We start from the raw sequence: 26,974 nt of genomic DNA on the forward strand, positions 1-26,974 counted from the left end.
GCATTTGTAATGAAGATTCAACCTTGGCGACTACACATATTATAATATGCAAAATTACAATTGCATGCCTTTTTATGTGGCAAAAGTAAATTTAAATATCCACAAATTTCGGTCTGAATGAGATGCTTGGTAAATGGAAAAGATGGTAATGAGAACCACATTCCATTAAATGTTTGCTTTTCAACAAAGTAAACAATTACAGCGCTCGCGTTTTCATTTGCAGGCAAATTAATGATTATTTTAAAAGAAAATTAATTAAAGAAAATTCTTATTTCCTATTAAATTCGGAAAAAAAGAGATGCGGTTAGTGAAAAATTCTTAACGGGAATTTGATGGTCTGAAAATGTTTTCAAGGGGCGGAAAATTGGCAGCCCATTCCGGGCCGTTGGAAATCAATTACTGATGGAGGGACTTCTGTATGTATTAAAATACGCAGAACCTCAAATTTAGTGCCCATTTATTCGAAAACTACCATGCAGTTTAAGATGAAAGTCTCTAAAATTCCATCTTCCATCAGTATGAAACTATAACAATCAAGATAAAGTCAAAATTTTGAAAACTGAATTTTCGTCAATTTTCGCAGAAACAACCAAGTCTATGACCCATGAAATTTTGCAATTTTTGAGAAAAAATTTTTCTGTTTAAAAGTTAAAGAAGTTGATTTTTAAAGGTAAAGAATTATTTGTTGAATACTATAAAATTCTTCGAAACTTTCATGTTGATGCTTTCCTTGATAAGTACTTTAAAACGTGCTGCTTATAAATAGGATTTTAACAAATCAAAATAAAAAGAATTGAAAAATGAAAGTTAAATAAATATTTATATGGAATGGTGTTATTAATTTGCACAACAAAACTATGAATGTTTCCACAGGAAAAAAGGAATTTATTTTAATAAGAATTGTTCCTGATTTTCATTTAAAATACAGGAACTTTCAAAATTGACAATCTTTGTTCTCAGAATATTTTTGATTATTACAATTCAGAGATAAGAATTTGCCAAATTATCTCATTAGAAAGCTATTTTTGTTTCATGTGCAAGTATTTTTATTCTATAAATTTCAAATGCACAAACTGGAAAATTTATCAAATTTCTCAAAAATTCATTAATTTTAGTTTATAAAAAAATTTACATACCCATAATTGGGACACAATTGCTTGCAATAATGATAAAATTATTTCACAGAATGGCGTAGTTTCTGTGAAGCATGGAATATGTTTCAACGTACAAACCAGTGGATACCTCAAAATATTCGAATAAATGCTATGCATGAGCTCAATTGTTTGAAATGAATTGTGAATTTATTTAATTACACAGCATTTGTAATGAAGATTCACCCTGGGCGACTACACATTATATTAATTATGCAAATTACAATTGCATGCCTTTTATGTGGCAAAAGTAAATTTAAATATCCACAAATTCGGTCTGAATGAGATGCTTGGTAAATGGAAAAGATGGTAATGAGAACCACATTCCATTAAATGTTTGCTTTTCAACAAAGTAAACAATTACAGCGCTCGCGTTTTCATTTGCAGCAATTAATGATTATTTAAAAGAAATAATTAAAGAAATTCTATTCTATTAATCGTAAAAAAGATGCGTTAGTAAAAATCTAACGGATTTGATGTCTGAAATGTTTCATGTGCAGAAATTGGCAGCCATTCCGGCCGTTGGAAAACAATTACTGATGGAGGACTTCTGTATGTATTAAAATACGCAGAACCTCAAATTTAGTGCCCATTTATTCGAAAACTACCATGCAGTTTAAGATGAAAGTCTCTAAAATTCCATCTTCCATCAGTATGAAACTATAACAATCAAGATAAAGTCAAAATTTTGAAAACTGAATTTTCGTCAATTTTCGCAGAAACAACCAAGTCTATGACCCATGAAATTTTGCAATTTTTGAGAAAAAATTTTTCTGTTTAAAAGTTAAAGAAGTTGATTTTTAAAGGTAAAGAATTATTTGTTGAATACTATAAAATTCTTCGAAACTTTCATGTTGATGCTTTCCTTGATAAGTACTTTAAAACGTGCTGCTTATAAATAGGATTTTAACAAATCAAAATAAAAAGAATTGAAAAATGAAAGTTAAATAAATATTTATATGGAATGGTGTTATTAATTTGCACAACAAAACTATGAATGTTTCCACAGGAAAAAAGGAATTTATTTTAATAAGAATTGTTCCTGATTTTCATTTAAAATACAGGAACTTTCAAAATTGACAATCTTTGTTCTCAGAATATTTTTGATTATTACAATTCAGAGATAAGAATTTGCCAAATTATCTCATTAGAAAGCTATTTTTGTTTCATGTGCAAGTATTTTTATTCTATAAATTTCAAATGCACAAACTGGAAAATTTGTCAAATTTCTCAAAAATTCATTAATTTTAGTTTATAAAAAAATTTACATACCTATAATTGTTACACAATTTCTGGCAATGATCGTAAAATTATTTCACAATATGCTGTAGTTTCTGTGTGGCATTGAACAAGTTTCACTTTCCAAACTGCTGGATACTTCTAAGCATTCGAATAAATACCATGCATGAGCTGAATTGTTTGAAATGAATTGTGCATTTGTTTAATTTCACAGCATTTGTAATGAAAATTCACCCTGGGCGACTACAAATTATTCTTGTTATGCAAATCGCGATTGCATCGATGTTTCAAATTTTATACTGTGGTTGTTTGCTAATTTATACACCTTTGATTGGCACCTTTATTTATTTTACTGATAGTGTACAAGTTTTGAATATACCGTAAGCTTTTGTGGAAATTGAAAACACAACATGTATATTGTAGTTTTTATTGAAAATCAGAGGAATAAATAATTCAGTGTGCAAATATTCCTTTCGCCATAATGGATGTGAATTAATCAATCAACAATGAATTAAAGAAACAAGCACTATTGCATTCGTTTATGTGATATATAAAGGTGAATCAAAATCAATCGATTGCACACAACTTACATATTCTCCGCAGTGAATCATTCTATAATGAATCGACAATCAATTTAAGAAGGAGCAGTTATTAATGAAAGTATGTCATGAAATCAGCATTGGGAAATGTGGAAAAGAGAAACTGAATAGCAAATGAACGAATAAGTATAGATGATGTTTTAAAATGATGTGCGTCCAAATACTTCAGCTGTTATTAAAATAAATAACATAATAAACTGGTTGCTTGATTTAGTTAGATACAAAATGTCTGTTGGCATTTTATAAAAAGATTACAATATATAATACTCATATGGAGTGCCGTATAAAAGGAAAATTGTCTTAAATGCGTTAAATATTTTTGAGTAAATAACTAAAATACGCACACACACAGACAGACGCGCGCGCGCACATAAAAGACATGTGTGTAATGTATGTATAAAATGTATATATTCCTACTTATCGATTAATTATGGTTATAAGTGGAACGATGAATGAACAATAAGATTGAATAAATGTTGTTGTAAAAATCATTGGCGAAGTAGTAGTGGAAAGTAACGTTGGTTTGATGTAATTCTGTCAGTCAGGCTTCTTTTGCTCAGTCACAAATCTGTATCATACCAGGCGTTCATTGTTGGTGGTGGAGGTTGCCCAGGATAATGCTGCGGCGGCATTGGCTGAGGCACGATACCCATGCCAACCGGCACTGCTCCATACGGTTGACCCATCATGCCAGCGTCCATCGGATCCCAGCCGACTCCAACCGCTGCCGGACTGTTCACATGCATCTGATCATAGCTGATCGCGTTGTCATATGCGCCTGTGATATGGAACGATTTCAACATTACTACACACTTCCCTTGAACGTCTAACAAAAATATCACTCACCTCGATAAAGTACATCGCTGAAATCGTCGGGTAGCACACACGAATCAGGACCTGCATCCTATAAAAAGGTTGGATAAAATAAAATATAGTAAGGGAAATAAAGTACAAAAATATGCAACCCAAGCTGCACTGCCATCATCGCGCAACAGCGAGCTGGTCAATTCAACACTGAGACGTTTGCGATATTCAACTGGCTTGTCAGCACTCATACGGTGCAACGTGGCACCGGCGTAAGCGGCTAAAAATAACGTGTGACATTTTTTTCTTTTTTAACAAACACTTAAAACACAATGTGCCAAAGTATAAAATAGAAATTTTGAAATAAAAGAAACATACAAATGCTTTCATTTCTAGAATGAAGCAACTCTGTCAGTCGGGGCGTAGCACCGCACTGTTCTATCATGTGCACGCCTTCCAATTCGGTGGACAATTCTGACAACGCTCCAGACGCGACCAACTGGATGTGCTCCACTTCAAAGTACAGCAACTAAAAAAAATAGACGATTTTTTTCAATAATTATAATTAAAAAAAGCAAATATGCATAATATTCGTGCTAATACCTGAACAAGAATTGGAATGGTATTCATCTGTCGCATTACGTTACGATTCAACGCGTCTTTGGACAGCATGTGCAATGTGGCCGTGCTGCATTCTACAATGTCCATGCTGCTGACGCCGTCGATGATCGGCAGATCGGTTTTCGCCCGTTGTGCTTGTTGAACTTGTTGGAAAGAGCGTATAAAGTACATGCAGACATTGTTCACGACCGCTTGTTCTCGGAAAGCGGCCAAATTGGCCGGATTTGCGCCCAAATTGCGCAACAAACCCAAAGCCGCCTTAGCCACTGGCAGACGGATCAACGGCTGCGCGTGGAAGTTGACAAAGCTGCAAATCAACGGAATGCCATAGTTGAGACGGACAGAATTCAAGGCCGCCTCGACATCCGGGTGACGACATGTCACATGACGAAGCGTGCACAGGGCCGATTCCACAATTTCGAACAGCGTCGCACACTGCTGCAACGTACGTATCAACGCTTCTACGCCCATGTTACGACAGACGGTCACCTAAAATGGCCACCCTGATGATCACACTTCACAAGTCGACTGCACACAACTGGCCGCCTTTACCTTGTTGCGTTGATTGTTGCAAGTCAAATTGGAAAGGATGTCGACACAACAGGCGACCACTTCCATGTCACTAGATCCGAGCAGTTGGATCAGATGTCTCAACAAATCTTCGACATTCTCTTCTTTCGTTGCTTCGTCAGACAAATTGCGCAAACAATCCAAACAGCTTCTTATCAAACGCTGAGACGGATGCGCAAGTCTCTGACCTAACACTTGCATGCAACCTATGAAAATTAAAAATAAACAAACATATAGAAAAGTTGTATTTATTTTTTATCTTAATGTATATTAGCTGCAAAAAAGAAGAACAAACTCTGCTAACCTGCTTGAATGATGGCCGGCTTGTTTTGCGGACATACACTCAAAACTTTCAACAAACGTGACGTTGTCCACAATAACTTTTCATAGTCGTAACTTTGAACAATACGCACAAGCTGTCGCGGACCGTCCGATGCGAGAATCACCAACTGAAGCAGTTGAAGAAATCAATATACTTAGCTTACTGGGGGAAGGGGGGAGGGGAGGGGGAATACATAAATAAATAAATATATATATACCTTCGTCTCTGCATGCTTGTATGCCAAATTTTGCAAACAGTCGGTGACAATCGCAAGAAATTTCGGTATTGGCTTTTGCAACAACGCGACCATCTTCGGTACACCTCCTGATCGACGAACTTCATCCTTGGAGCCCTGTTGGTGCAACAACAAATTGTGCAACGTAGTGATAGCGTAAAATACAACTGAATCAATGGGTGATCTATAATTGCAATAATAAGTCAGAAAAGAAAAATCATTTTTTAATATTTGAAAAAAAAAATAATCAACTCTTTTACCCCAACAAACGCACCAACGCGGGAATGCCACCAGACTGAAAAATTGCCAACAAGCCTGCATAATGTCTGGAAATGTTATAAAGAATTCCAGCTGCATATTTCGTCAACTCTGGATCAGCATTCAAATTCATCGCATTGATGATCGCCGAGACCAAATCTGTACTTTTCGCCAGTGCCATCAATTCGGCATCACGTTTACTGAGGTGGTGAATGACCATAGCGGCTTGTTGAACAACAACCTACAAATTAAACAACTGACCGCGAACTTCACACCTCGTCACCCACCCGTTCAGTCTCACAACTTTACACGATAATTTCTCATCAAAACTACTATTATCGTTCAAAAAAACCATTTCAGCAAAATAAATTTCACTTGTAAAAACTATTCAAACAAACATATTTCATTAAAAATATTCATTAAACAATTCTCTTATCTACTACTGATATAAATTCAAAAGTAGACAAAAATGTGAACTTTCCTTATCTTTGCCTTTATACATTTATTATTACTTTACTTGCTGAATTTCAAAAAAAAATTAAAATCTGAAATACCTTTTGCCTGATTAGGAAATAATTTTACAAATAGCAAAAAATAAAATAATTACTGTATAAGGGATCGGTATAAAATATTGCAGTTAGATTAAATTGTCAATAAAAACCTGATCGACATCACTAAGGAGTTTGATCAATTCTGGAATCGCTTTTGCCGTCAATTCAGCATCGTCGTGGTAGTTGATGATGTTCACAACGGCCGTTTTCAACATTTGACTCGGTTCAGCCAAGCGTTGGACGTTAGTCATCTGACCGAAATCATACTGGGCAATGCTTGGATCTTTCGGATCTTCAATCGTTTCGGGAAACATCGCTGCGCGGATTCGCTGAGACCGAGTCGCTTCGTATTCAGCATTTATGCCTGATAAATAAATTTAATTATTAATAATAAACAATTAACAAAAATATTCTTCATACCGTCTATTTGTTCGCGCGTATAGCCTGGCGTGTACGGATCGCCGTATTCTTCGATGAAATTGCTCACTGCTGATACTGCCGACACTGTCGACGAGGCGTACGTGTTCACGCCGGCTGAATGGATGCCAGAGTCGATGATGTAATTCTGATGGGCCCAAGCTAGGGTCTGCTGATCCTTTGGGCCCATCACTGGCATTGGAACTTGATCGCCCACATACGGACCTTGTGGTATGTGACTCATTTTCGTTCGCAGGATCAGAACTACAATGAAAGAAAGCACAGCAAGCTCAGAAACGTATTCAGAAAACAAGGTCGAGGTTATAAGCGACGGCCGCTGATTCAACTGCGTCTGCTGATCGCTCGCACACACCTTCCATTTACTTAGTCAACGCGATAAGTACACATTGACCCAAACTGCTAACAGCATGACTAAGAAGAAACTGTCAAAGTGGAAGTAGACAAAACAAAATTCGAATGAGTCATCACATCATTTTCGCCAAATAAATGAATAAATAAATCCGCCAACAAACACAATAATTAGAGTAGAAAAGGAAACAAAATTATACAAATTTCATATGCTGAAGGTAAAATGGAATTAAAAAGTGGGACGAACTGCTATTCGCAGTCGAGAAAATTCAAAGAAATTAGTAGAAAATTGATTTAAACCAGGATTTTGATTAAATAGAATCTGAAATATATACAATCGATAAAACCCAAAATAGAATGACTACTTTCAGACGAGTCGCACGCCAAAGAATATCTAATTAAGAAAAAATTACGGCAAAACTCCTGGTAATTTCCAGCATAAACGCGGAAGAAGAGAAAAAAATCAAACTCTGTCGACCCTGCCTAGCCAAAATTTAGCAGAAAAGGCCACGCGCAAACACATCGACAAACAGGCAACGAAGCAAGCCATCCGCAATGCCGACCATCTGCTGCCAAGGGCAATGACGCTACTGCAGTAACACATCATATGATGCTCAAGTTTAAAAATAATTAAATATTTTCATTAGTCGTAAAACTTTTCTTAATTTAAAATAAATAATAATATTATCATTACACAAAAATGAAGTAGAGTATCATACAAATTTATATGTTTTCTTAGTTTTAATCAACATTAATTGAATTTTTGCTACGTTTCGTCTGCTCAATTTTGCATGTAATTAATGCTGAAGTTCTAATAATAGAAAAATTCTAATTAGCATGTGAAATGAAAAATAACTAAATCTAATATTCAATTTGTAGATTTTAACGTAAAATTTACTAACAAATTGATAATTCACCACATCTTGAATTTGCTTCTAATTGAAAAATAATAAATTGCTAGTTAAGAAGCTTCATTTCTGTCCTTGAATTGTTCGGTGAATTTATAAATTCCTGAAATATCACGACATCAACATTTTTTGAACTAAACATTTTTCCGTTTTTATACTCTGCAGTGATTAAAACTTGGTGTCTATATGCTACTTTAGTTTGCAAAGATAATTATTAAAATTTCAAAAATGCAGTAAACTCTACATTTAATATTCTTAAACAAAATATTAAATGTTTCTCACATCATCATATTGAATTCATTGCACACTTATCAAGGCATGACAGAATTCAGTTTTTGTAATTTTAAAATAAATTTTTGGTTAAAATTACATTTATTGTATATTTTTGCAAAAGCTATTTCGTGTCGTCTGATGAACGTATTGAGAAAAATGATAAACTACTGTGTTGTCGAGATCACTTTAAAATTCAATATTCATTATTAAACAAATGTTCTGTTCAATTAGAAAAATATATAATATGTGCATAAAACAGCTTATTTTTCTCCAGCTTTTTCTCTATTGCGATATTCTGTTACTTTTAAATTATTTTTTTAAGGTCAATTATAACTACAGTATGATATACTCGACTACACTTGGTCTTTAAAAATTCAAGTGCAATTTTTTCACTTATTTTTTTAATGATTATATTTAATTTCAGATAATAAAACTAGTTGTATTATTAATGTTAAAATTTTATTTACTTAAAAATTTATATGCTATTCAACAAATAATCAAATTATACTGTAACTTGAATTAGCATGGCTACTAAAATTACCAGAATCTTTTGCTATTTACCTTGTAGTAGACTTTTTGAACTGATGAATATATTAAATGAATTATGCTTATACTAGTATATGTTAATTTTTTAGGCATTATTAAATTTTCAGCTGCTCTCACTGACTACTTAAAGAAACCAATTCGATGTTTGTTTTGAAAGTTTTCGTTGAGATATTAAAAATTATTGTGTCAATGTTAGTTACAAACACAGAAAATTCAGGCTGTACATAAGTATAATATGATAAAATACGATCAACGTAAGATTTTTATGCGTAATCATCAATTTTTATTGAATGCTCAAGGCCCTGTTAAATTGCAATGCTAAAGATGTCTTTTAGCTTTTTCAGGGAGTCAAACGTTTTGGATCGCGTGGAAACATCGACGCCAAACGAACGTTACTCAAGCCCAAATAGAGCATGGTGACACGTTCCAATCCGATACCACCGCCCGCATGCGGTGGACATCCGTACCGGAACGAGTCGATGTAAGCTTCAATTTTCTTCAAATCAATATTGTGATGTTTGGCTCGTTCAATCAACAAATCTGGGTTGTGTATTCGTTGCGCGCCGGAGAGTATCTCCTCGCCACGCATGTACATATCATAAGAATTCGAATATTGTTTTTCCCGCGGATTCGGCATGGTGTAGAATGGTCGAATGCAGAGCGGAAATTTGTCTAATATGTAAAAGTCCGTTTGATATTTCTCCTTCACCAACTTACCCAGGAGCTTTTCCTGTGGTGTGCTCAGATCATCAAAGTCGCCAATATTTTCGCCATGCTCTCTCAATATGGCAATCGCTTGTGAATATTCTAATATTAAAGCAGGTTCAGTGAATTCAAACGGTTCGGCTGGATATTGTTTCCTGACCGCGGCGATTTCACTGGAGCATATTTTCTCCAATCCTTTGAACATTTCAATAAACATCTGTCCTATCAACTGGACCACTTCATGATAGTGAAAATTGAATGCCATCTCCAAATCCAAGCCTATGAATTCGGTCAAATGACGATGCGTATTTGAATCTTCAGCTCTGAAAACACTGCCAATAGTGAATACACGACCAAAGTCGCCGGCAATTGCCATCTGCTTGTATAGCTGAGGCGACTGGGCCAAATAAGCGGATCTTTTGAAATACGACACTTCGAAAACATTTGCTCCACCTTCACTGGCCGCCGAGATAATCTTCGGTGTGTGGATTTCGACAAAGCCATTTGACGTCAGATACTTGCGAAACTGATCGCAGACCACTGCCTGGAGTCGAAATATCGCTTGACTAGTTACAGTTCGGAGATCCAGAACACGGTTGTCCAATCTGGTATCCAAATTTACATGACTCAACGGATCGCCTTCGACAATACCTCTGGCTGCGTCTTCGATCTGCAGTGGCAGACGTGGGACAGCGCTGCTTACAACCCAAAAACGATTCACATGCAATTCTATCGAATCTTGAGAACACGACGTGATCTTCTGTTCCACTCTTCTCACAGTTCCGTAAATGTCGACAATTGACTCTCTTGAGACCGAGCTAACAAATTTCAGCATGTCTGTAGTTACTGTACGTCCGACGAACAGTGCAGCCTGGACGGTGTAGTGCTGATGACGAATAACAACGAAGCATGTTTTCCCTTTGCTGCGACTCGTCTGCAGACGACCACGTACCCAGACTTCCTTGCCCTCCATATCAATACCGAGACGCTCGACTTTTGTGAACGTAATTTTCACTTTCGACTGCGACTGCACTAGAGGATAATTACCATAACCTCCATCTAATGAAAGAATCTTGAAATCGTCTGCCAATTCTTCCATTCCTTCAGACAAAAAACACCAAACAATTACTTGCAATAAACAGGATATGGGGTGACAAGAAAAGCTTTTCGCAAATTTGGAATAAATTTTATAAATTAAAAAATCAAAAGAGGAACATAACGAGCTAATAAATGAAGTTAGAATCGATAAATTTCCCCAAATTTAAACTTATAAGAAATGTCGCACTACAATATAACCGCAGAGTGCACGAATGGCAAGCGGTTTAAGCTTTAGCAATAACTAACTGGCTGTACGTTCCGCTACAAAGTGATCAAAAAGTGGAATACCACTTACGATGAACGTTTACTTAAAAGTAAAAAATATTATTCTCATTACTCAATTTTATTAATAATTATGCCAAAAATAATAGTGAAAAAAAACGGATATAACAATACCTTAAAATATGTAGAAAATGCTACAGCTTAAAAGAACAATTTCGCCAAAAATAATTTCCGTGTACTATCTTTGTGCTACAAAATGAAAATCAAGGTCAAATTAAATGAATGCTTGCAAAGTAGAGATTAAAATGAAAACGAAAATTTTATTATAATTTTAATATAAATTAAAAAAAACAATTTTTAAAAATTAATTTATTATTTTAAAATAAAGTTGGAGTTAGGTTTAGCAAATAAATGAAAACTCAGATTAGCTATGTGAATTGTCAGTTTATGATTGGCTGATAATTGTTTGCCAACTTGCAAGTGCTCCTCTTTATCTGTTTTATTTTACGCACATATTTATTTATTTTAAATGCATTCTTGATAATTTCAAATGAGCAGGCAGGTGCTTTTGTTCTTATTTTCTGTACATTCCATATTGCACCAATTGTGAATTTTCGATGAAAATTTTATCATGATGAAGATAAAAAATTGCAACTTATTCTATTTTGCAGTTGAATTTACTTTGCTCCTGAACAAACAGCAAAGTGTAATGTGCATAGTTACGTCACTTCCTGTTGAACCGATCGTTCCACTGCCCGCACGCTCTGTGATCGAATGAGTCATGATGACAGGAAGAACTGCATTAGCATATTTTTACCTGGATCCCACACACTTCGCAACCACAAACACAGAATCACGGTTTCTACTTTGTACTACACTCTTCACATTAGCAATAACAACGAGGGTCTTTTATGTCGATTTTGTGACCTGGATGTCCAGTGCAGCAGATCAGATGATCTGCTCATTGGCTAGCGTCAGTTTCTCACTCCATTCTCTACTGACCCAGTTATGTGTAGTTAGCCTGAACTTACTTGCCTTGAGGGCTTCTTTGATTACACTATCCATAGAATATTCATATTTCGAGAATCCAACACACACAGTGTTACAAAGAAAACAGCTGCAATGAGTTGTTGCACTCCAATTGCAGCGGACTCTTAGTTTGTATTTTTCGACTAATATCATAACGGCCTAGTTTCAAATTTCATCACGGTGGTATTAATTACTTCTCTCTTCTACATGATGTTTCTAAATATGCTACAAAACGAGAAAAAATATAAATTATAATTTTGGCAAGAATCATTCATTTTGCTAATTGCATTTCATAATGCTAATTGGAGAAAAAAGCACACTTTTTACAATTATGATTTACTAGTGAAATAATTTTTCATCAAATCTGAATGCTTTTTACTAGGTATAGGCTTTGGTAAATAATTTCTTTAAATTTTTTATCGACAACATTAACATTTTTCAAATGTCATGTTAGTATCTTCCAAGAAAGTACTTCTTCAGTGTGCAACATTTTATGATCAATATATCCAGCTTGATGTCCATTTCATCTTATTATTATTATTATTATTATTTCTACTGTACTGTTTTGATATATTACTCTCAATTTGGTATTCATTATTAAATTATATACTTTGGAACCAAAAAAGACGTTAGTTATATGAAATTTTCAATATTAGCTTAAAATGTTTTTAAATTAAACACAACAATCAATAAAACTAGGAAATGCTGCACGAAGACGGTTGTTTTGTTGATATACTAATTTTTATGAATTTTCAGTTTCACAAATCAATTTTGAACAGTAGGACCAAAAAAAACAACAGCGCAATAAAATATTCATTTATGACTATTTTTAGTATTTTTGTTGTTTTACAATCTTAACCTGAGCACTAAAGAATGGTACTGTAGTTATTTGCAGTTGCTTGAAACTTATTTTCCTTGTATAAATGCTTCTTAGACTTTGATGAGAATTGAATGGAATTGAGCGGTTCCCGTAGAAGGGTGGCATACTTTTTTAATGGTATAGTAACGTTTGATTTCTTTTGAAGTAATAGTTTTATTGGGTCAATTTTCTGACAGCATCCTATTCTTAATAAAATTCTTTTTTTCACATACAACTTTAGTGTTACTTAATTTTCTCGTCAGGAGAGTATACGACATAAATGTATAATATTTTGCATTTTATCACTACTGAATATGCATATTGAAATTATTTTCAAAATGACATGTTGCATTTTGATAACTTTTGATTTCACCCTTTTTTGGAAATCCATTTCAACGCAGTGATAAATTTATCTAAACATATAGATAGCATTAAATATATTTATCATCAAAAGCTATATTTATTTATTTAGTTAGTTTGAATATTTGCACTTATTTCATAATTGTAATTTTTGGGACAGTTTCACAAGGAAACAATTTACCATACTGAATGTACTTTCTGAATTTCCTTTCACAACGGAAAAAATAATTTTCATAAAAATATACACTATCTGCATTTTAATATAAACGGAACAGAAAATATTGAAATATTTACAAAGTATAGTTTTAAAGTTGAAAAAAATCCTAATGAAAGTTGTACAATGAAGCGTTTTGATGACAATTGAACTGACAACTCTAAGCTATTTACGCAAGAAGCATTTGTTTATGCACGCTGCAGATCAATTTGAAGAAAATCTACGCAGCAAGCTATTCTATTCTATTCTATTCTATTCTAGTTTTTCTTTTGAAAATAATTGTCATTCATCACTAAATAAAGATGGATCAAAGTGTGCAAAGTTTAAGCTGTTTACAGTAATTCTGCAATAAATGATGCATGAAATGCTTTTCAGCTGAACTAAATATTATAATAGTACAATAAATAATGTGTATAATTAAAAACCGAACATAATAGATCGAATTTTTTATAGAAACATTACCACTGTTTCACTTTGGTCCAGGTCATGCCATGAAACCATACAGACATTTTTTAGTTGATGATCTTGTACAAGGGTACGGTCTTGATGATAAAATGTCTCTAATGGTAAGTTATTCGAAGAGCGAAATGTGTGCATTAATCAAAATGATTGACACTTTTGAAGAGATACGAACCTGCTTCGAAAGAAGAAATGATAGTATATCATGATTCTTACTACATTGATTTCATAAGTCAGCCGATGGAAAATTTGAAAACTGAAAAAGCAAATGTCAAAAATGAAGGTATGCTTCTCAATTATTCATCTATTTGGAATGCTACACGATTGCGCATTGTTTTTAAATGTTCAACAGTAAAATAATGAAATAATTTATCATGAGAACTACGCATTTCTATATCCAATAAAAATTAGATTGTTTTAAAAAATTTTAGGTAAGCTTTGCAATATGGAGTGATATTACTTTTTAGTTTACTTAGACACAGATTGTCCGAATTTCACTGGGCTGTTCGACTACTGCCAACTGATTGCCGGAGGATCGTTGGGTAAAACAATCCACTCACTATTATGCATGCGTATATGTATTGATTGATTTGTTTTGCAGCTGCCGCTAGAAGTTTAAATAATGGCTTCTGTGATGTAGCGATAAATTGGGGTGGTGGATTGCACCATGCGAAATGGAATCGAGCATACGGTTTTTGCTACGTTAATGATCCTGTTTTAGCAATTGTAGAACTGTTGAAGTATGGCAAAAAAAATCCCCTGTTATTTTGAACATTAGAATATATGGTTTTCTTTTGTTGTAGGTATAATGGAAGAGTTCTTTATTTGGACATCGACTGCCATCACGGCGACGGAGTAGAAGCCGCATTTTACTCGACTAACCGCGTAATGACGTTGTCATTTCATTTGTACGAGAAAAATTTTTTCCCCGGTACTGGAAATATGAATGTAATATTAAAATGAGAAAATTATTAATGGATCCATTTTCAATAATCCCCTCTTTCACAGGATATAGGTGTTGGTGCAGGTCTTCATCACTCGTCGAATGTTCCACTGAAAATGGGAATCACTGATGATGATTATGAACAAATTTTTAAGCCGGTATAATTCTTTTGTTTTTTTACCGCTCCAATATTATATATTTTTGTCTGCTTTGTTTCAAGATTGTTTCCAACGTTTTGCAAAAGTATCAGCCCAATGTTATTGTAATGCAATGCGGTACTGATTCACTGGCAGGTGATCGTCTTGGTCGTTTGAATCTCACATTAAAAGGTATCGATCGACCTCTTTGAAGCTTTCACAATTATAAATGAAATTCAATTTATCTATTCTTATTTTTAACCTTAGGGCATTCAAATTGTGTAAAATATGTTATTTCCAAAAATATTCCATTAATATTGCTCGGTGGTGGAGGTTATCGGCCGGCGAACGCGGCGCGTTGTTGGACCTTGGAAACGGCGATCGCTTTGGAAGAAGAGTTGCCAATTTGTAAGTGAAAAATAAACGGACAATTGTTATACTAATTAAAATTATTATTTCAAAATAATCATTTAGCAATACCTGAAATCGAAAGTTATGAATATTTCGCCCCAGAATTTCGTTTAGAGATAAGTCCGGTATCAATCGAAAACAAGAACACGTCTAATTATATCAGCGATATTTTGTAATTGGGTTTTCTTTTTAAATTTAAATGATTATTTATTTATTTATTTAATTTTAGGGAGAGGGTATTGAAAAATGTGAATTCAGTGGAGATAGCACCATCCGTACAACTGGAATAATGGACTTCTGTCCATTAGCATTGTCAACAAGCAGAATTACCGCCATTCAATTTTCTAGTTCATTGTCTTTTTTCTTAATCTTAGTTTGTTGATATCATTGGATAGTGATGCGTATTGTTGTTTTAATAAATAAATAATGGTTAGGTGCTTTTGAACATCTGAAATTTACAAGTTATTTGAGAAAGTAGATTTGCCGAACATATATGCTGTACTGGTCAACATTTTACACTGTATATGTCCTTTGAAAATGAAGTGTTGCAGAAAAAACAAATAATTTGCGAAATGAAATTTGCGCCAATGAGTATTTTATACTTGCTTAAAATTTTTGAAAACATAAAACAATTTCAACGAAACTGAACGTCACATTCCACATTGAGTTGAAATATCGTAAATGCTGTCGAAAGCGCATCGATGGTTTTACATTTGCCTTCTGTTCTTGCCTTTAATAATATTCTATTTTCAATTTATTTTTACTAATGTAACGCTTTTTTTAAATTAATTATCTAATGAATTAATAATTTCTGTTTCGTTTTCAAGCAGCCCATCATAAACAATGCTGAGAATTATCCTAACAATCAAAATATTCGCCATTTTAAGACTACTTCGTGCATATGGAAATTAAATATAGCTCTTTTCTCATGCAGTCTGCTTGTGATAATTTATTCGCTGGAAATGTGTCGAGCCGTACGATGAACAGAATTTGCGCATCAAAATTGCTCAGTTCAATGATGAAGAAAACAAATAAACGGCCATTCTCAATTTTCAGAATTAATTAATTAGAATTTCTTCTTTCATGTCAACTAATTTATTTAATAACTTAATCTGTATTTAACTGATTAATAAGTTTTATAAATAAAATTTCTCATCAACAACTTTTGTGAATGAAAAGCGCAATCGAATGTATTTTAGCAAAAGCATACCTATGAAAAAAAAACTATTTGAAAAATTGCAGCAGCACGCTATTTAAACGTAATAAGCAGTTTAAATTTTATAAGATAAACTCATGAAATGAAAACTTTTCTCAGATAAAAAACAGAATCAACAAAAATATGATTAAATTTTGTCGTAGCCGAAAATTTCTGAATTTTAAAACTCAATATTGAGTGTGAGCAACTTTACCAACTATTTAATTTCAACAAGCCGCACAATTAAGCTGTTATCATTAATAAATCTTAAATTTACATCAATTGTAGGCGGAAAAAATTCAAACATCCTCGTTTCAAGTGGAATACAGGAAGGAAGACAAATCGAATCTGAATACTCGATCGCGAAAATTGTTCACGTTCGCCGGCGAACACAAAACGCAACTGAATAGTCGCGCCGTTTATTTAATATAAGACACAATTCGAGACGCAAACACTGCCGAAAGTGTCAGAACGCAGCAAAAAGGGAACCATAACCATCTCAACCGACCATCACCCATTATCAATACAACAACAACGGAAAAACTACAGTAAATTACCGTAATCCCAAACTGAGGTACGGATCAACAAGATTTGCCCAGCCCAGTAAGAATTTCAAATAGTGATGTTTTTGTAAATTTAAAGTGTTATAAATAACACTATGTTATTTTGTAAATTATTAAGTTTTAAAACTATTCTTGAAATAAATGTTTATTTCAAATTATATCTCAAATATGTGGTATTTTTCGTCGAAAAGAATATGTTTGTACTTTTGTTCGTTATTATAATAATTACAGTAATTTGTACAAAAATAAAATTAAAATTTATTTACTTAATATTCTGTATTTTTAATATGGCAGAAGTGTTAATTGATAAAAATGCCAAAAAAAATTTATATTAACTGTGCCAAGAGCTCAAGTGACACCTCAACAGACAGCAATTTGAAAATTATTCACGTTGAGGAGGAGAAAGTTGGTGAAGAGGTTGATGAAGAAAAGAAAAGAAAGGCTAAGTGAAAGAAAGATGAAAGAAATTTGCTCGCATTAGAACGTCTGAAAAAGCTTCGTTTTGACTTGAAACCTACGCATGGAATCAATTAATCAGTTTAAATCTTTTCAGTGGAAAAGAATATTCTTTCACCAGTTGATTATTGGCCAGAAAGTTGAAAAGAATCGTTGTAATATTAACAAGAAAATTCCTCTAAACGAAACTAGAAACCACGAACGTCAGATTTCATTTGGTGGAAAATCAGCCCTTTCCCTACGTCAAAAACCCATCCCATCGTCAGTAAGGAACACTCAACAGTTGGAAATCTTATTTCACCCTATACATGTCGTTCGAAGAGCTTACCTTAAACTTATGAACCGTGGAAAACTATTTTTTCGATAACTGTACATATCGTAATAAAATTTCCATAAATTCGATTCGGTAAATAATAGTTCTTTTTCAAAATTACTCATATTTAAAAAAAATAAAATTATTGAATTTATTGAATTTGTTATTATAAAGGAATTAGATTTTTCTATTTACAAATGTAATATGAAAAATAGCTTACAGTTGATTCCTGAACTTCCACTGCATGACAAGTTGAATGCATCGGCGATCATTTCCATTACATCAGTTGGATATGACGAAACGATCGGTGCCAGTATTATTTCCACAGTCAGTTTCCATATGCAGGCTTCATTTGGAGCCAAATTTTGTAAGAAATCAGCAAATGGCAAAAAAGAAAACAGACAAACGAGAAAAAGCATAAATTTAAGGTTCGACGTCGAGCAATTTTGGAAAAAAAATTTTCATCTTTTAAAAACGAGGAAATCAGCAATGTTTGAGCAAAGAGAATTTTGAACACTTGGCATGAGTTGACTTATTCTGCTTCACAGTCGGTCAAAGATAATGATCTTAATAAAAGGGAGCCGCAAATGATGGCAAAAGCGGTTTTTAACGAAATAGCAAAATTACGCTCTACAGTAACTCCAGGAAAGGATCAGTCTAAGTAATAAAAGGAAAGAATATATTTACAATTAAAAAAATTATTTATTTATCAAATGTTTGACAATAAACGAAAGTTTTATTTTGTGGGCGGCTATTTAATTTAACTAATATTGATGCACCGAATTTGAAAACACATTATAGGGATTTTGAAGAGTCAATCGGAAAGAAGTATATGCTGATATGAATTTTTATTGCTATCTGTAGATGTATACATTGTTGATTTATTTGAGATATGAACAATATTAATTTTTTCACGGTGTCCCTCTCTTGGTTAGTATGTCCAGTAGAAATTTGGCTTGTTCACTTAAAGAAAAAGCCTAGAACGATTGTTTGAAACTTTGAGTGACCAAGCAGCACAACCTATCACAAGTAAGCCACCTTTTTTTGATTATTTTAAGAACAAAATTTATACTGTGAATATGTTTTATTGTACCTTTTGCTTTTATACTTTTAATTTTGTACTTTAGCCTTTCCCATTTCTTTAAAATGTTGTTTTTGTAGTGTATTTTTTCATAGTCTAAAAATTTATACAATAATTTTATACTTTTAATTTTGATATTAAAGGATATTTAACTAGTCTTATTGATAGCACCAATCCCGGCCTTAAAGATGTTTATGAAAGACGATATACCACGGAAACGAAAAGTGATTCGCAGTAAAGCATAGTAAAGCACGAATACGCAGTGAATACGATGGTTTATTGGGTTAAAAATTTTTTTATCATACGTTTGTATGATTTAGGATTGTGCGTGTGAATGACATTTAATCGAAAATTTCATTTTTTTTGACTTCCAATAAAACAATTTTGAACCTTTAACTTGATCAAGTATGCAATTTTAAAGAAAAGTAAGTTTCAAATAACAATGTTTAGTTTTATTTATGAAACAGCAAACGGTGTATTGAATCAAATGTTATTAGTGGCATTGGATTATTTATTTAAATTTAAGAAATTATTTTATTTTTGAATTTTAAGAAATATTTTTAATAGTAAAAGTCACCTAAGTCTATTAATTCACAGACACACACACACGCATATATATATATATATATACATATACATGCAGTATAAAATAGAAATTATATTATATCGTAATTTTTAGTTTCAATTTTAAAAATTACAAGTAGGATAAGTTTTAAAAAAATTAGTTAATGATGTTCAAGCTTCTTTTTTAAGCGGTAAATTGTTATTACGGTAGTTTTAAAGCAATTTCTTATTTTAAAGCTACGTGAAAAGAAGTTCATTGTTTCTCGATTTCTTTGCTTCTACGATGCAGAATCCACAAGGTATGGCTTTAATTTTATTTATTGTTGGACGGTTTTTTAATATAATACAGAGAGAGGGCTGTCTGTTTCTAGTTGTGACGTTTTTCAATTTGAAATAAACTCCTAATAAATAATTTGTAATTTGTTAACTATAAGGCCGCCACCCCTTTGTACCATTCGTGTTGGTAATGCAGGTAGCATGAAGTTTGGGTTGATCAATTTCAAATTTTTATTTTAACAAACAATTCAGTGTGTACTTTTTATTGAATTTGTCTTTTCACAGAAGTTTTAAATATTCCCTTTCTGTGGTATTTATTTTTCATAACTTTATCGTGCGATCAATTGGTTTTCATGCGTAATAGCTTTCTTCACGGCACGAAATGAATAATCCGTGCGATGTTGTCCGTTTTGTTAATATGTAATTATATATGTAATAATGTTAATATATTAGCTGACATAGGTTATCGATAATTTTCAATTTTGAACTGTCATCAAATACTCAGATTTTTGTGTTGTCTTCATCTTTTTTTGCTAAAATGGTGCTTCAAGTCAATTTTATTAAATATTTGTTCTTCTGTTTGTCCATTACGGCTATTTTTATTTATACGTTCAATCTGATCCCAATGCTACCTTCTCATTGGTCATGTTAATTTTTCAGTTATTTGTTTAATATTTTTTTAAAAAAATCAATTTTTTCATGTTTTTTTAAAAAGTAAACAATTTTATTGTATAAAAATTAATTGTGTTTAATTTTATCATACTAAGGTCATTGAAGGGAATTCAGGCAATGTTTACAGTATGTGTTGTTTTCATCGGCTCGTTTTGTACCCCAACAGCGCTGAATTTGTAGTGGTTGTTTTTGATAATTTTTGAAATGTATTTAAAAACTCACAAATCAATTGATTGTGTTTGTTTTCAAGTGTGATTTAATGTCTGTTGTTTTAATTTTAGGAGTTTTCGACGATTCTTTCGAAGAATTGATTTCAGGAATGGATGACAACTTCAACACCGTGACGCCTTTCAATTTGCTCCAAGAGTCGAGTTATTTTACCAGTGATTTACTTGTTGAAGAAGTGGAGCGAAAGCACGTGGAACATTCGAAGCACAGAAATTGATCTGTTGATTATGGTGTGGTTTAAACTTAATTTTTAGGGAAAATTCGACATTGTTGCGATGTGTCGATTCTGGTGGTACTGCTAAACGGGTGTGGCTTGAAGAATACTGGTCGGACGGTATGTTCAAAGAGGGCGACAAAGTTCGAGCGTTTTTACCAAAGAATTCGTCAGAGATGGATGAGTTTCACATTTCGAACAAAAGTGGCGCGGTGATTCTGAATCCCAGTTCAGTTGTGGGGGTGAACCGAATATCCAATGGCCACTTTTGCACGAGAAAGTAAATTTTGATTGATTTGCTTCTTTTTTTTTGAAATTTCAATTCAATATAATTAATATCATTCATTACCTACCTCTAGAAGCGTTTTAATGGAAATCTTCAAAGGTTTCGACAAACCTGGGTTGAAAACTCAAGTTGGAATTATCGCCCATAAAATGTTTCAAAGAGTAAGTGTTTTTTTTAATACATTCTAATTTGTTTCTTTTTCAATTGAATTGAATTTAAATTTAGGCGGTGAAAGAGTCGATCAGTGATGAGGACACGTTGCGCAAGATGATATTGGAAATAAGCAAAAACGTTGAATTTGTCCAAAATCAGTATGTGACTGTTGAAAAATTGAGAAATCAACTACTGAGAAATGAAAAATTGCAGATATTATTATGACATTGATCCGGTCGCTCTAAATTCTGAACTGCAATCTTTTGTAAAAGCTATTGCTAAATTTGTTCAGAATTTTCTGTCCAATCGCAATCCACTTCCCGGCGTCGTGCCGTCCACTGTTATAGACCGCGTGCTAGCCGTCGAAGAAGAAATGATCAGCGAAAAGTAGTTGTTTGAAAAATTTACATGAATTAAGAATAAATTCTTTTTTTGCAGATTCGGTTTTCGTGGAAGTATAGATATGACAATGGGAGTGAAAGTTGACGCTGATCAGAAATCAACTCTGATGCCATTTGAATTGAAAACTGGTAAAGTTTCGCAGTACGGTGATCATATTGCTCAGGTTGGTTATTGTTATTTTTAGTATACTACAAAATTTACATATTATTTGTATTGTTATTTTTTCAATTTGTCTGTTTAGGTGATGTTATACTGCTTGTTGCTTTCTAGCAACAATCACGAAAGCTGCGAACGTGGGTTGCTTTATTATTGTGGTGGAGATGAATTGAAAGCGGTGGATACGAAAATGAATGAACTCAACGGTAAAATGGTGTTCTTTTCTATAATGTATATTTATCGTGCCAAGTTGGCAATTGTAGAATTAATGAATGAATACAATGCACGACAAGTTAATAATAATTTCCCTTTTTCAATTGCTAGGCTTACTTCGGATGAGAAATGAAGTTACTTATTATTTGCATCGATTTTTCGATGATCCAGAAGCATGCGACTTATTATTACCAGGTCCGATTAAGAATATGAAAATTTGTCGGCAGTGTCCACAGATGTTGAACTGTTGCTTGCGGCAGAAGTAAGATAATTTTGTGATTTAATTATTTATTAATAAGGCAAATGCAATAGCAGCACTGTGTGAGAGATGATTTTGTGAAATGGTGCTTTTTAGAATCTGCGATGAGGCGTTTATTAGAGATTCACCCTGGGATGCGATGCTTGAGGCGGAGTTGTGGCACTTGAACAAAGAACATGTACAGTATGTTAACCGTTGGACGACATGGCTCCGGATGGAAGGGACTGAAGAGCGTATGCGTGGCAGGAGGAATTCCAATATCGACTACGATGAAGAAGAGTATGCAATTGGAGAATGTTTGTTATTTGAATTTTTCGAACATTTTGTTTTTCCAGAGAACACAGTACTGAAGAATGTGGTATAGCAATGTCAGTTCAACAATTTAAAGAAAACTCGCGCGTCTTGACCCTTGCACCTTTATCGTATTTGATATTGGTTGTTTTGTATGAAAAGAAATGCTTAATTGTCATTTTTAGGAATGTGAACTTAATTCAAATGTTCAGTCCTTATGATCAAGTGTTGCTGAACGGAATTGGAGAACGTACTTTGCCGATTTTCGCCACAATAATCACCGTTGAGCTTCAACAGATCGATGTGCAATTTTCCCGGTAATTTTTGTTTATTTTTTCATCAACAAACAAACAAACAAACAAACATCCGTTTCATTTGATGATGTCAGATGTTGCGAATTCATGCATTCTTGTGATTTTCTTGTGAGAAGAGTGAAAACGAAACCCTTTTTTGACTCCACCATCACTACTGTTTACAGATTGATGGCCAGCAACACAATAGCGTAAACAATTTTCTCCCTTTTTTATATTATTTGCTTGTGTATGCAAATTTTCAGAAATAGAAAGCGTCAGTTGATCATCGATTTGGACGAGCCACATTTTAGAATAAGCTTATGCTCGGAAATAGTGCAGAAAATGAAATTGTTTTGCAAGGGGTTGAATGCGGAACAGAAATCCGCCATTGTCAAAGTCATTTTTGATCAACTATCATTTCCCATATTATAATATTGAAATTAGTTTCCCATTTAGACAATGTTGGCTGACGATTATGTTCTTATCAAAGGTTTCCCTGGATCTGGTATTGTATATACAATTGTTTTCTTGATTTTAAAATTCAGTGAATACAAATTAAAAAAAAAGAATTAATGATACGTACATTCTCTTGCTGCTTGGTATGCAAGGGGATGCAAAGTATATAAACTTTATGATTTCAGGAAAATCTTCAGCTGTAATAGCTTTGATACGGACTTTTATTTCAAATGGCAACTCCGTTCTCGTCTGCGCATACACCAATTCTGCGGTCGACCACATTCTCCTTAAATTGAAAACCGTATACTTATTCAGAATTATCCAACAACAAAACCAATTGCAATTTTAAAATTGGTTATTCTTTAGCACATTACTGATATTTTACGACTCGGTCCGTCGTTCATTGTCCATCCCGATATACGACAATTTACACTGGAAGCAATTTTTGCGAACAAAGAACCTCGACTGGATGAGGTTGCGGAAATTCTCAGCTCAACTGTACGTATAGCGCTTTTCAGTGAAATTTGAAAATTTCATTTTCACCTGTGATTTTCCATCTTCTAAACAACCATTCAGGAAATATTCGTTGAAATTGATTCAACGAATTCAGTAAATAAATATTGTGAATAAAAATAATTTCCATTCCATATTTTCATGTAGCTGTTGGTCGGCTGTACTTGTACTACTGCTACTATGCATCCATTGTTGAGAAAAAGAACATTTAATTTATGCATAATTGATGAAGCAACTTTGGCTACAGAAGCGATGAGTATTGGACCACTGTTGGCTGCGGAAAAGTTTGTCCTTGTCGGAGATCCACTCCAACTGAAACCATTGGTTCAATCAGAACGTGCTCGGTAATTTTTTCCATTGTATACACTGATGTTCATTATAATTTTATTCATAATTGTTTTTCTTTATTCTTCCACTGATGGTTCAGAAAACAGGGAATGGATATTAGTTTGTTTTCAAAGCTGGAACAGAAATATCCAGACGCTGTGGTAACTTTGAAACGGCAATATCGAATGAATCGGTAGGTTTGAACATGTACAGTTAGTTAGTGCAACTAGTCGCTTTTGCGATTTGAAACTATTCAAACTGAAATTTTTAAATAATGCACAATTCAGGGAAATTTGTAAATTGAGCAACCAAATGTTTTACAATGGAGAACTTGTTGCTGCAAATGACGAAGTTGCGAATGCATTCCTGAATGTGACGGTTGACGATGACGTAGCAGAAGAACCATGGGTGCGTAGATGCCTGAGCTCGTTACCAGAGCACGCGGTCGTATTTTTGGACACTAGCAATTGTAAAGACAACTCTGCTACACGTCAGGGCATTGCGCATGTGGAGAACAAACTTGAAGTGGATCTCGTTGTGAAACTTTGCCAGACTTTTTCAAAGGTGATAAACGTGTCCATTTTTGAATACTGCAATTTTATTGAATATTTCCATTTTTTCAGAGTGGATTAGACGATGATGAAATTGGTGTTATGTCCATTTTCAAAACGCAGGTGGAATGTATACGACGATCTTTGAAATCTTCGGGTTCGAATGGAATTGAAGTGAACACTGTGGATCAGTACCAAGGCAAGGATAAAGATGTAATTATTGTATCTTTCGTTTGGACAAAAGAACTGAAGCGAAAACTGAATACGGTAAGATTGGCATAATGTGCGATGATAATAAATATATGATATGGAAAAAATTTTTTTCTTTAGACATGCCATCTTTTGAAAAATGCTCGACGCGTCAACGTTGCCCTCACTCGGGCTCGGAAAAAGCTCATCCTAGTAGGTCATTATAACGATCTAAAAGCAGATAACCCTGTTTTTGAAAACTTACATAATATACTGTCAGAAACGCAGATTTTCCCAGTTATGTTGTGAAATCATTGTTCCTTTCATGGTTACAATCGAATTTTCTGCGAATATTTTTTGTTTTATTGATCGGTTTCTGCTGCTAGTAGATAACATTAAAATAAAGCTTCAGTAGAGTAATTGGGCGATGATCAAAGAATGTTCATCTCTGAAAAATTCTCAGCGTATATATTAAGGTACATAAAAAAATATTCGATAAATTCATTAAATTCTATTTTAAATTTAATAAATTTTAATGTCATCATCAATCATAAAAATTCCAGCTCTGCAAATGCAAAATAAAACAATAACCTCAACCATTTCAAATAAAAAGATAAAACCCCAAATCAATTACTTTAGCAACAATCGTTCCATCACTGTACATGTAAATTTATAAAATTCCTGTACCATAATGGGAACGATTTCGCAGAGCCAACGCCAATCTCATGTCAGGCAACATCAGTGTCACTCGTCCCGCATGCAAAGTCAACAAGTACGAGTCTTCCATCAGATGAACCAGAAACGCTTCCAGTGCCTGAAAACAATTTTACACTTGTTAAAAAGATTGATCAAATTTCATAAATATCATCGTATGAGGAACAACTTAATACTGAAATACAAACATATCAGTATTAGGATGAAGTTTAAAAAACAGAATATACATCCACTTTTTTATATATCTCTGTGTAAAGCTAAGTTACTGTGTAAAATTTAAAAATACATAAAATGATATTTTACATTAAATTTGCTGAATGCGTAAGTAAATATCTTTACTTGAAAAAATACCTCGTGCAACGCAGCAACAGCAAGTCGTTGAACATGATCGGCTACTGGACTTACATTATACAACACATCCTTCAGCTAAAAGAAAACGGGCTAAAGTATGATAATTTTCAAAATAAAAAAAGCATTTCATTTACCAAACGCAAAAACGGTGCTTTGGGGATCAACAGCTCTGTACTTTGCTGCAATTTCTTTATTTCCATAGCAACAATATCTAAAAAAATGTATTTATGCATATAGAATGGGAAAATCAATGCAACAATTAAAACTGAATCGTTAATAACATTAAAGTAAAAATAATCAAAGTAAAAAAAAGAAAACAGCATAATTTGTGCAATTTTATTAAAAAAATGAATTTCGATAAAAACAAAATGAATCTCACTTTTAGGGAAAACATTCTTTAAACGCCGGCGACGCTTTGTTGGCTTTTTCTTTCTACGGGCCAATGGCAGAGAAGACCCAGACCTGTTGGTTTCATTTGTACTGACATTCCGCACTGAATTGGCATTATACATTTCCATCGTTTCATCATCATCATTAGATTCGTCAATGAGCGATGACGAAGAGAACCCATCTTCACTCGACGGATCCGAAATGCAAGGAAAACGACGAACCATCTTTCACAAAGCAAAACTTCGAATCTATTAATAAACAAATAATGTATTCAAATTGATGCTTGAATACTTATAAAATGGAATGGCTTCACAACATTGCTACATCATATTGGATATTCAAAAAATGGGATGGATGGTCCACGACGGACACAATTTTCACGCGTTTTCTAATTGACCGTTGACAGCGTTATCTCAACGGACATTCATGTCATTTCCTTACGCATTCCGCCCCGACTGATTGCGCTCGCTTATCAGTCCTTAGATTAAATATTATTAAACATTCAGACAACGGCATGAATGTCCAATAGTCAGTGACCAATGAAAAATCGCCACAACGGCATGAACTG

The 26,974-nt window shown here is 33.5% G+C and overlaps 7 protein-coding genes across 7 annotated transcripts; 4 read left to right on the top strand and 3 right to left on the bottom strand.

Moving 5' to 3' along the window:
* Positions 1-122: 122 nt before the first annotated feature.
* Positions 123-1,292, top strand: Tsp_08139 (conserved hypothetical protein). The gene is made up of 4 exons (XM_003373498.1): positions 123-129; positions 262-303; positions 355-516; positions 1,186-1,292. The coding sequence occupies exons 1-4, from the start codon at positions 123-125 to the stop codon at positions 1,290-1,292; spliced, it is 318 nt and encodes a 105-aa protein (XP_003373546.1).
* A 1,941-nt stretch (positions 1,293-3,233) lies between these two features.
* On the bottom strand, positions 3,234-7,030 carry Tsp_08140 (armadillo segment polarity protein). Its single transcript, XM_003373499.1, has 11 exons — positions 6,771-7,030; positions 6,461-6,714; positions 5,802-6,040; positions 5,524-5,725; positions 5,289-5,433; positions 4,967-5,190; positions 4,397-4,903; positions 4,172-4,322; positions 3,955-4,073; positions 3,836-3,893; positions 3,234-3,767 (listed from the first exon to the last, which is right to left on the bottom strand). The coding sequence occupies exons 1-11, from the start codon at positions 7,009-7,011 to the stop codon at positions 3,550-3,552; spliced, it is 2,358 nt and encodes a 785-aa protein (XP_003373547.1). The 5' UTR covers positions 7,012-7,030; the 3' UTR covers positions 3,234-3,549.
* Positions 7,031-7,365: 335 nt separating this feature from the next.
* Positions 7,366-8,956, bottom strand: Tsp_08141 (hypothetical protein). The gene is made up of 5 exons (XM_003373500.1): positions 8,932-8,956; positions 8,486-8,501; positions 7,887-7,947; positions 7,606-7,749; positions 7,366-7,458 (listed from the first exon to the last, which is right to left on the bottom strand). Exons 1-5 carry the CDS (start codon positions 8,954-8,956, stop codon positions 7,366-7,368), a joined length of 339 nt encoding a protein of 112 aa, XP_003373548.1.
* Positions 8,957-9,203: 247 nt separating this feature from the next.
* Positions 9,204-10,667, bottom strand: Tsp_08142 (aspartate--tRNA ligase). The gene has a single exon (XM_003373501.1). It carries the CDS (start codon positions 10,665-10,667, stop codon positions 9,204-9,206), a length of 1,464 nt encoding a protein of 487 aa, XP_003373549.1.
* A 1,952-nt stretch (positions 10,668-12,619) lies between these two features.
* Tsp_08143 (histone deacetylase 2) lies at positions 12,620-17,057 on the top strand. Its single transcript, XM_003373502.1, has 16 exons — positions 12,620-12,635; positions 13,804-13,916; positions 13,975-14,092; positions 14,286-14,381; positions 14,411-14,570; positions 14,613-14,757; positions 14,818-14,910; positions 14,973-15,081; positions 15,157-15,297; positions 15,364-15,425; positions 15,530-15,647; positions 15,772-15,891; positions 16,188-16,310; positions 16,543-16,559; positions 16,784-16,912; positions 16,941-17,057. Exons 1-16 carry the CDS (start codon positions 12,620-12,622, stop codon positions 17,055-17,057), a joined length of 1,677 nt encoding a protein of 558 aa, XP_003373550.1.
* Positions 17,058-17,370: 313 nt separating this feature from the next.
* On the top strand, positions 17,371-17,881 carry Tsp_08144 (30S ribosomal protein S17). The gene is made up of 2 exons (XM_003373503.1): positions 17,371-17,475; positions 17,612-17,881. Exons 1-2 carry the CDS (start codon positions 17,371-17,373, stop codon positions 17,879-17,881), a joined length of 375 nt encoding a protein of 124 aa, XP_003373551.1.
* A 536-nt stretch (positions 17,882-18,417) lies between these two features.
* Positions 18,418-25,812, top strand: Tsp_08145 (DNA replication factor Dna2 family protein). Its single transcript, XM_003373504.1, is given in 28 exon segments — positions 18,418-18,488; positions 18,798-18,856; positions 19,052-19,142; positions 19,710-19,802; positions 19,907-19,944; positions 20,702-20,760; positions 20,822-20,868; positions 20,903-21,142; positions 21,222-21,309; positions 21,374-21,459; positions 21,515-21,688; positions 21,740-21,866; positions 21,945-22,065; positions 22,184-22,334; positions 22,428-22,610; positions 22,667-22,753; positions 22,808-22,939; positions 23,179-23,311; positions 23,372-23,420; positions 23,557-23,672; positions 23,687-23,725; positions 23,738-23,869; positions 24,032-24,228; positions 24,312-24,404; positions 24,499-24,775; positions 24,835-25,029; positions 25,093-25,200; positions 25,591-25,812. 28 exon segments carry the CDS (start codon positions 18,418-18,420, stop codon positions 25,810-25,812), a joined length of 3,408 nt encoding a protein of 1,135 aa, XP_003373552.1.
* The last annotated feature ends 1,162 nt before the right edge of the window (positions 25,813-26,974 follow it).

Source organism: Trichinella spiralis (assembly GCF_000181795.1).
Source record: "Trichinella spiralis strain ISS 195 chromosome Unknown Scfld6, whole genome shotgun sequence".
NCBI lineage: Eukaryota > Metazoa > Nematoda > Enoplea > Trichinellida > Trichinellidae > Trichinella > Trichinella spiralis.

Excerpts from the sequence above, each read along its gene's own strand:
- Tsp_08139 (XM_003373498.1), top strand. Across the intron at positions 304-354 it reads TTCGGAAAAAAAGAGATGCG|GGGCGGAAAATTGGCAGCCC; the intron begins GTTAGTGAAAAA and ends AATGTTTTCAAG. Across the intron at positions 517-1,185 it reads TAAAATTCCATCTTCCATCA|AATGGCGTAGTTTCTGTGAA; the intron begins GTATGAAACTAT and ends ATTATTTCACAG.
- Tsp_08140 (XM_003373499.1), bottom strand. The coding sequence starts at position 7,011 with ATGAGTCACATACCACAAGGTCCGTATGTGGGCGATCAAGTTCCAATG. Across the intron at positions 5,434-5,523 it reads ACAAGCATGCAGAGACGAAG|TTGGTGATTCTCGCATCGGA; the intron begins GTATATATATAT and ends CAACTGCTTCAG. Across the intron at positions 4,904-4,966 it reads GCAACAATCAACGCAACAAG|GTGACCGTCTGTCGTAACAT; the intron begins GTAAAGGCGGCC and ends TGGCCATTTTAG.
- Tsp_08141 (XM_003373500.1), bottom strand. The coding sequence starts at position 8,956 with ATGCCTAAAAAATTAACATATACTA. Across the intron at positions 7,750-7,886 it reads GTAGCAAAAATTCAATTAAT|CATCATATGATGTGTTACTG; the intron begins GTTGATTAAAAC and ends TTTAAACTTGAG. Across the intron at positions 7,459-7,605 it reads GGCTAGGCAGGGTCGACAGA|ATTCTATTTAATCAAAATCC; the intron begins GTTTGATTTTTT and ends TATATATTTCAG.
- Tsp_08142 (XM_003373501.1), bottom strand. The coding sequence starts at position 10,667 with ATGGAAGAATTGGCAGACGATTTCAAGATTCTTTCATTAGATGGAGGT.
- Tsp_08143 (XM_003373502.1), top strand. Across the intron at positions 15,298-15,363 it reads GGAAGAAGAGTTGCCAATTT|CAATACCTGAAATCGAAAGT; the intron begins GTAAGTGAAAAA and ends ATAATCATTTAG. Across the intron at positions 16,913-16,940 it reads CGCAACTGAATAGTCGCGCC|ACGCAAACACTGCCGAAAGT; the intron begins GTTTATTTAATA and ends ACACAATTCGAG.
- Tsp_08144 (XM_003373503.1), top strand. The coding sequence starts at position 17,371 with ATGCCAAAAAAAATTTATATTAACTGTGCCAAGAGCTCAAGTGACACC. Across the intron at positions 17,476-17,611 it reads AGGAGAAAGTTGGTGAAGAG|TGGAAAAGAATATTCTTTCA; the intron begins GTTGATGAAGAA and ends AAATCTTTTCAG.
- Tsp_08145 (XM_003373504.1), top strand. The coding sequence starts at position 18,418 with ATGGCAAAAGCGGTTTTTAACGAAATAGCAAAATTACGCTCTACAGTA. Across the intron at positions 20,869-20,902 it reads CGAAGCACAGAAATTGATCT|GGAAAATTCGACATTGTTGC; the intron begins GTTGATTATGGT and ends CTTAATTTTTAG. Across the intron at positions 25,030-25,092 it reads TGAAGCGAAAACTGAATACG|ACATGCCATCTTTTGAAAAA; the intron begins GTAAGATTGGCA and ends TTTTTTCTTTAG.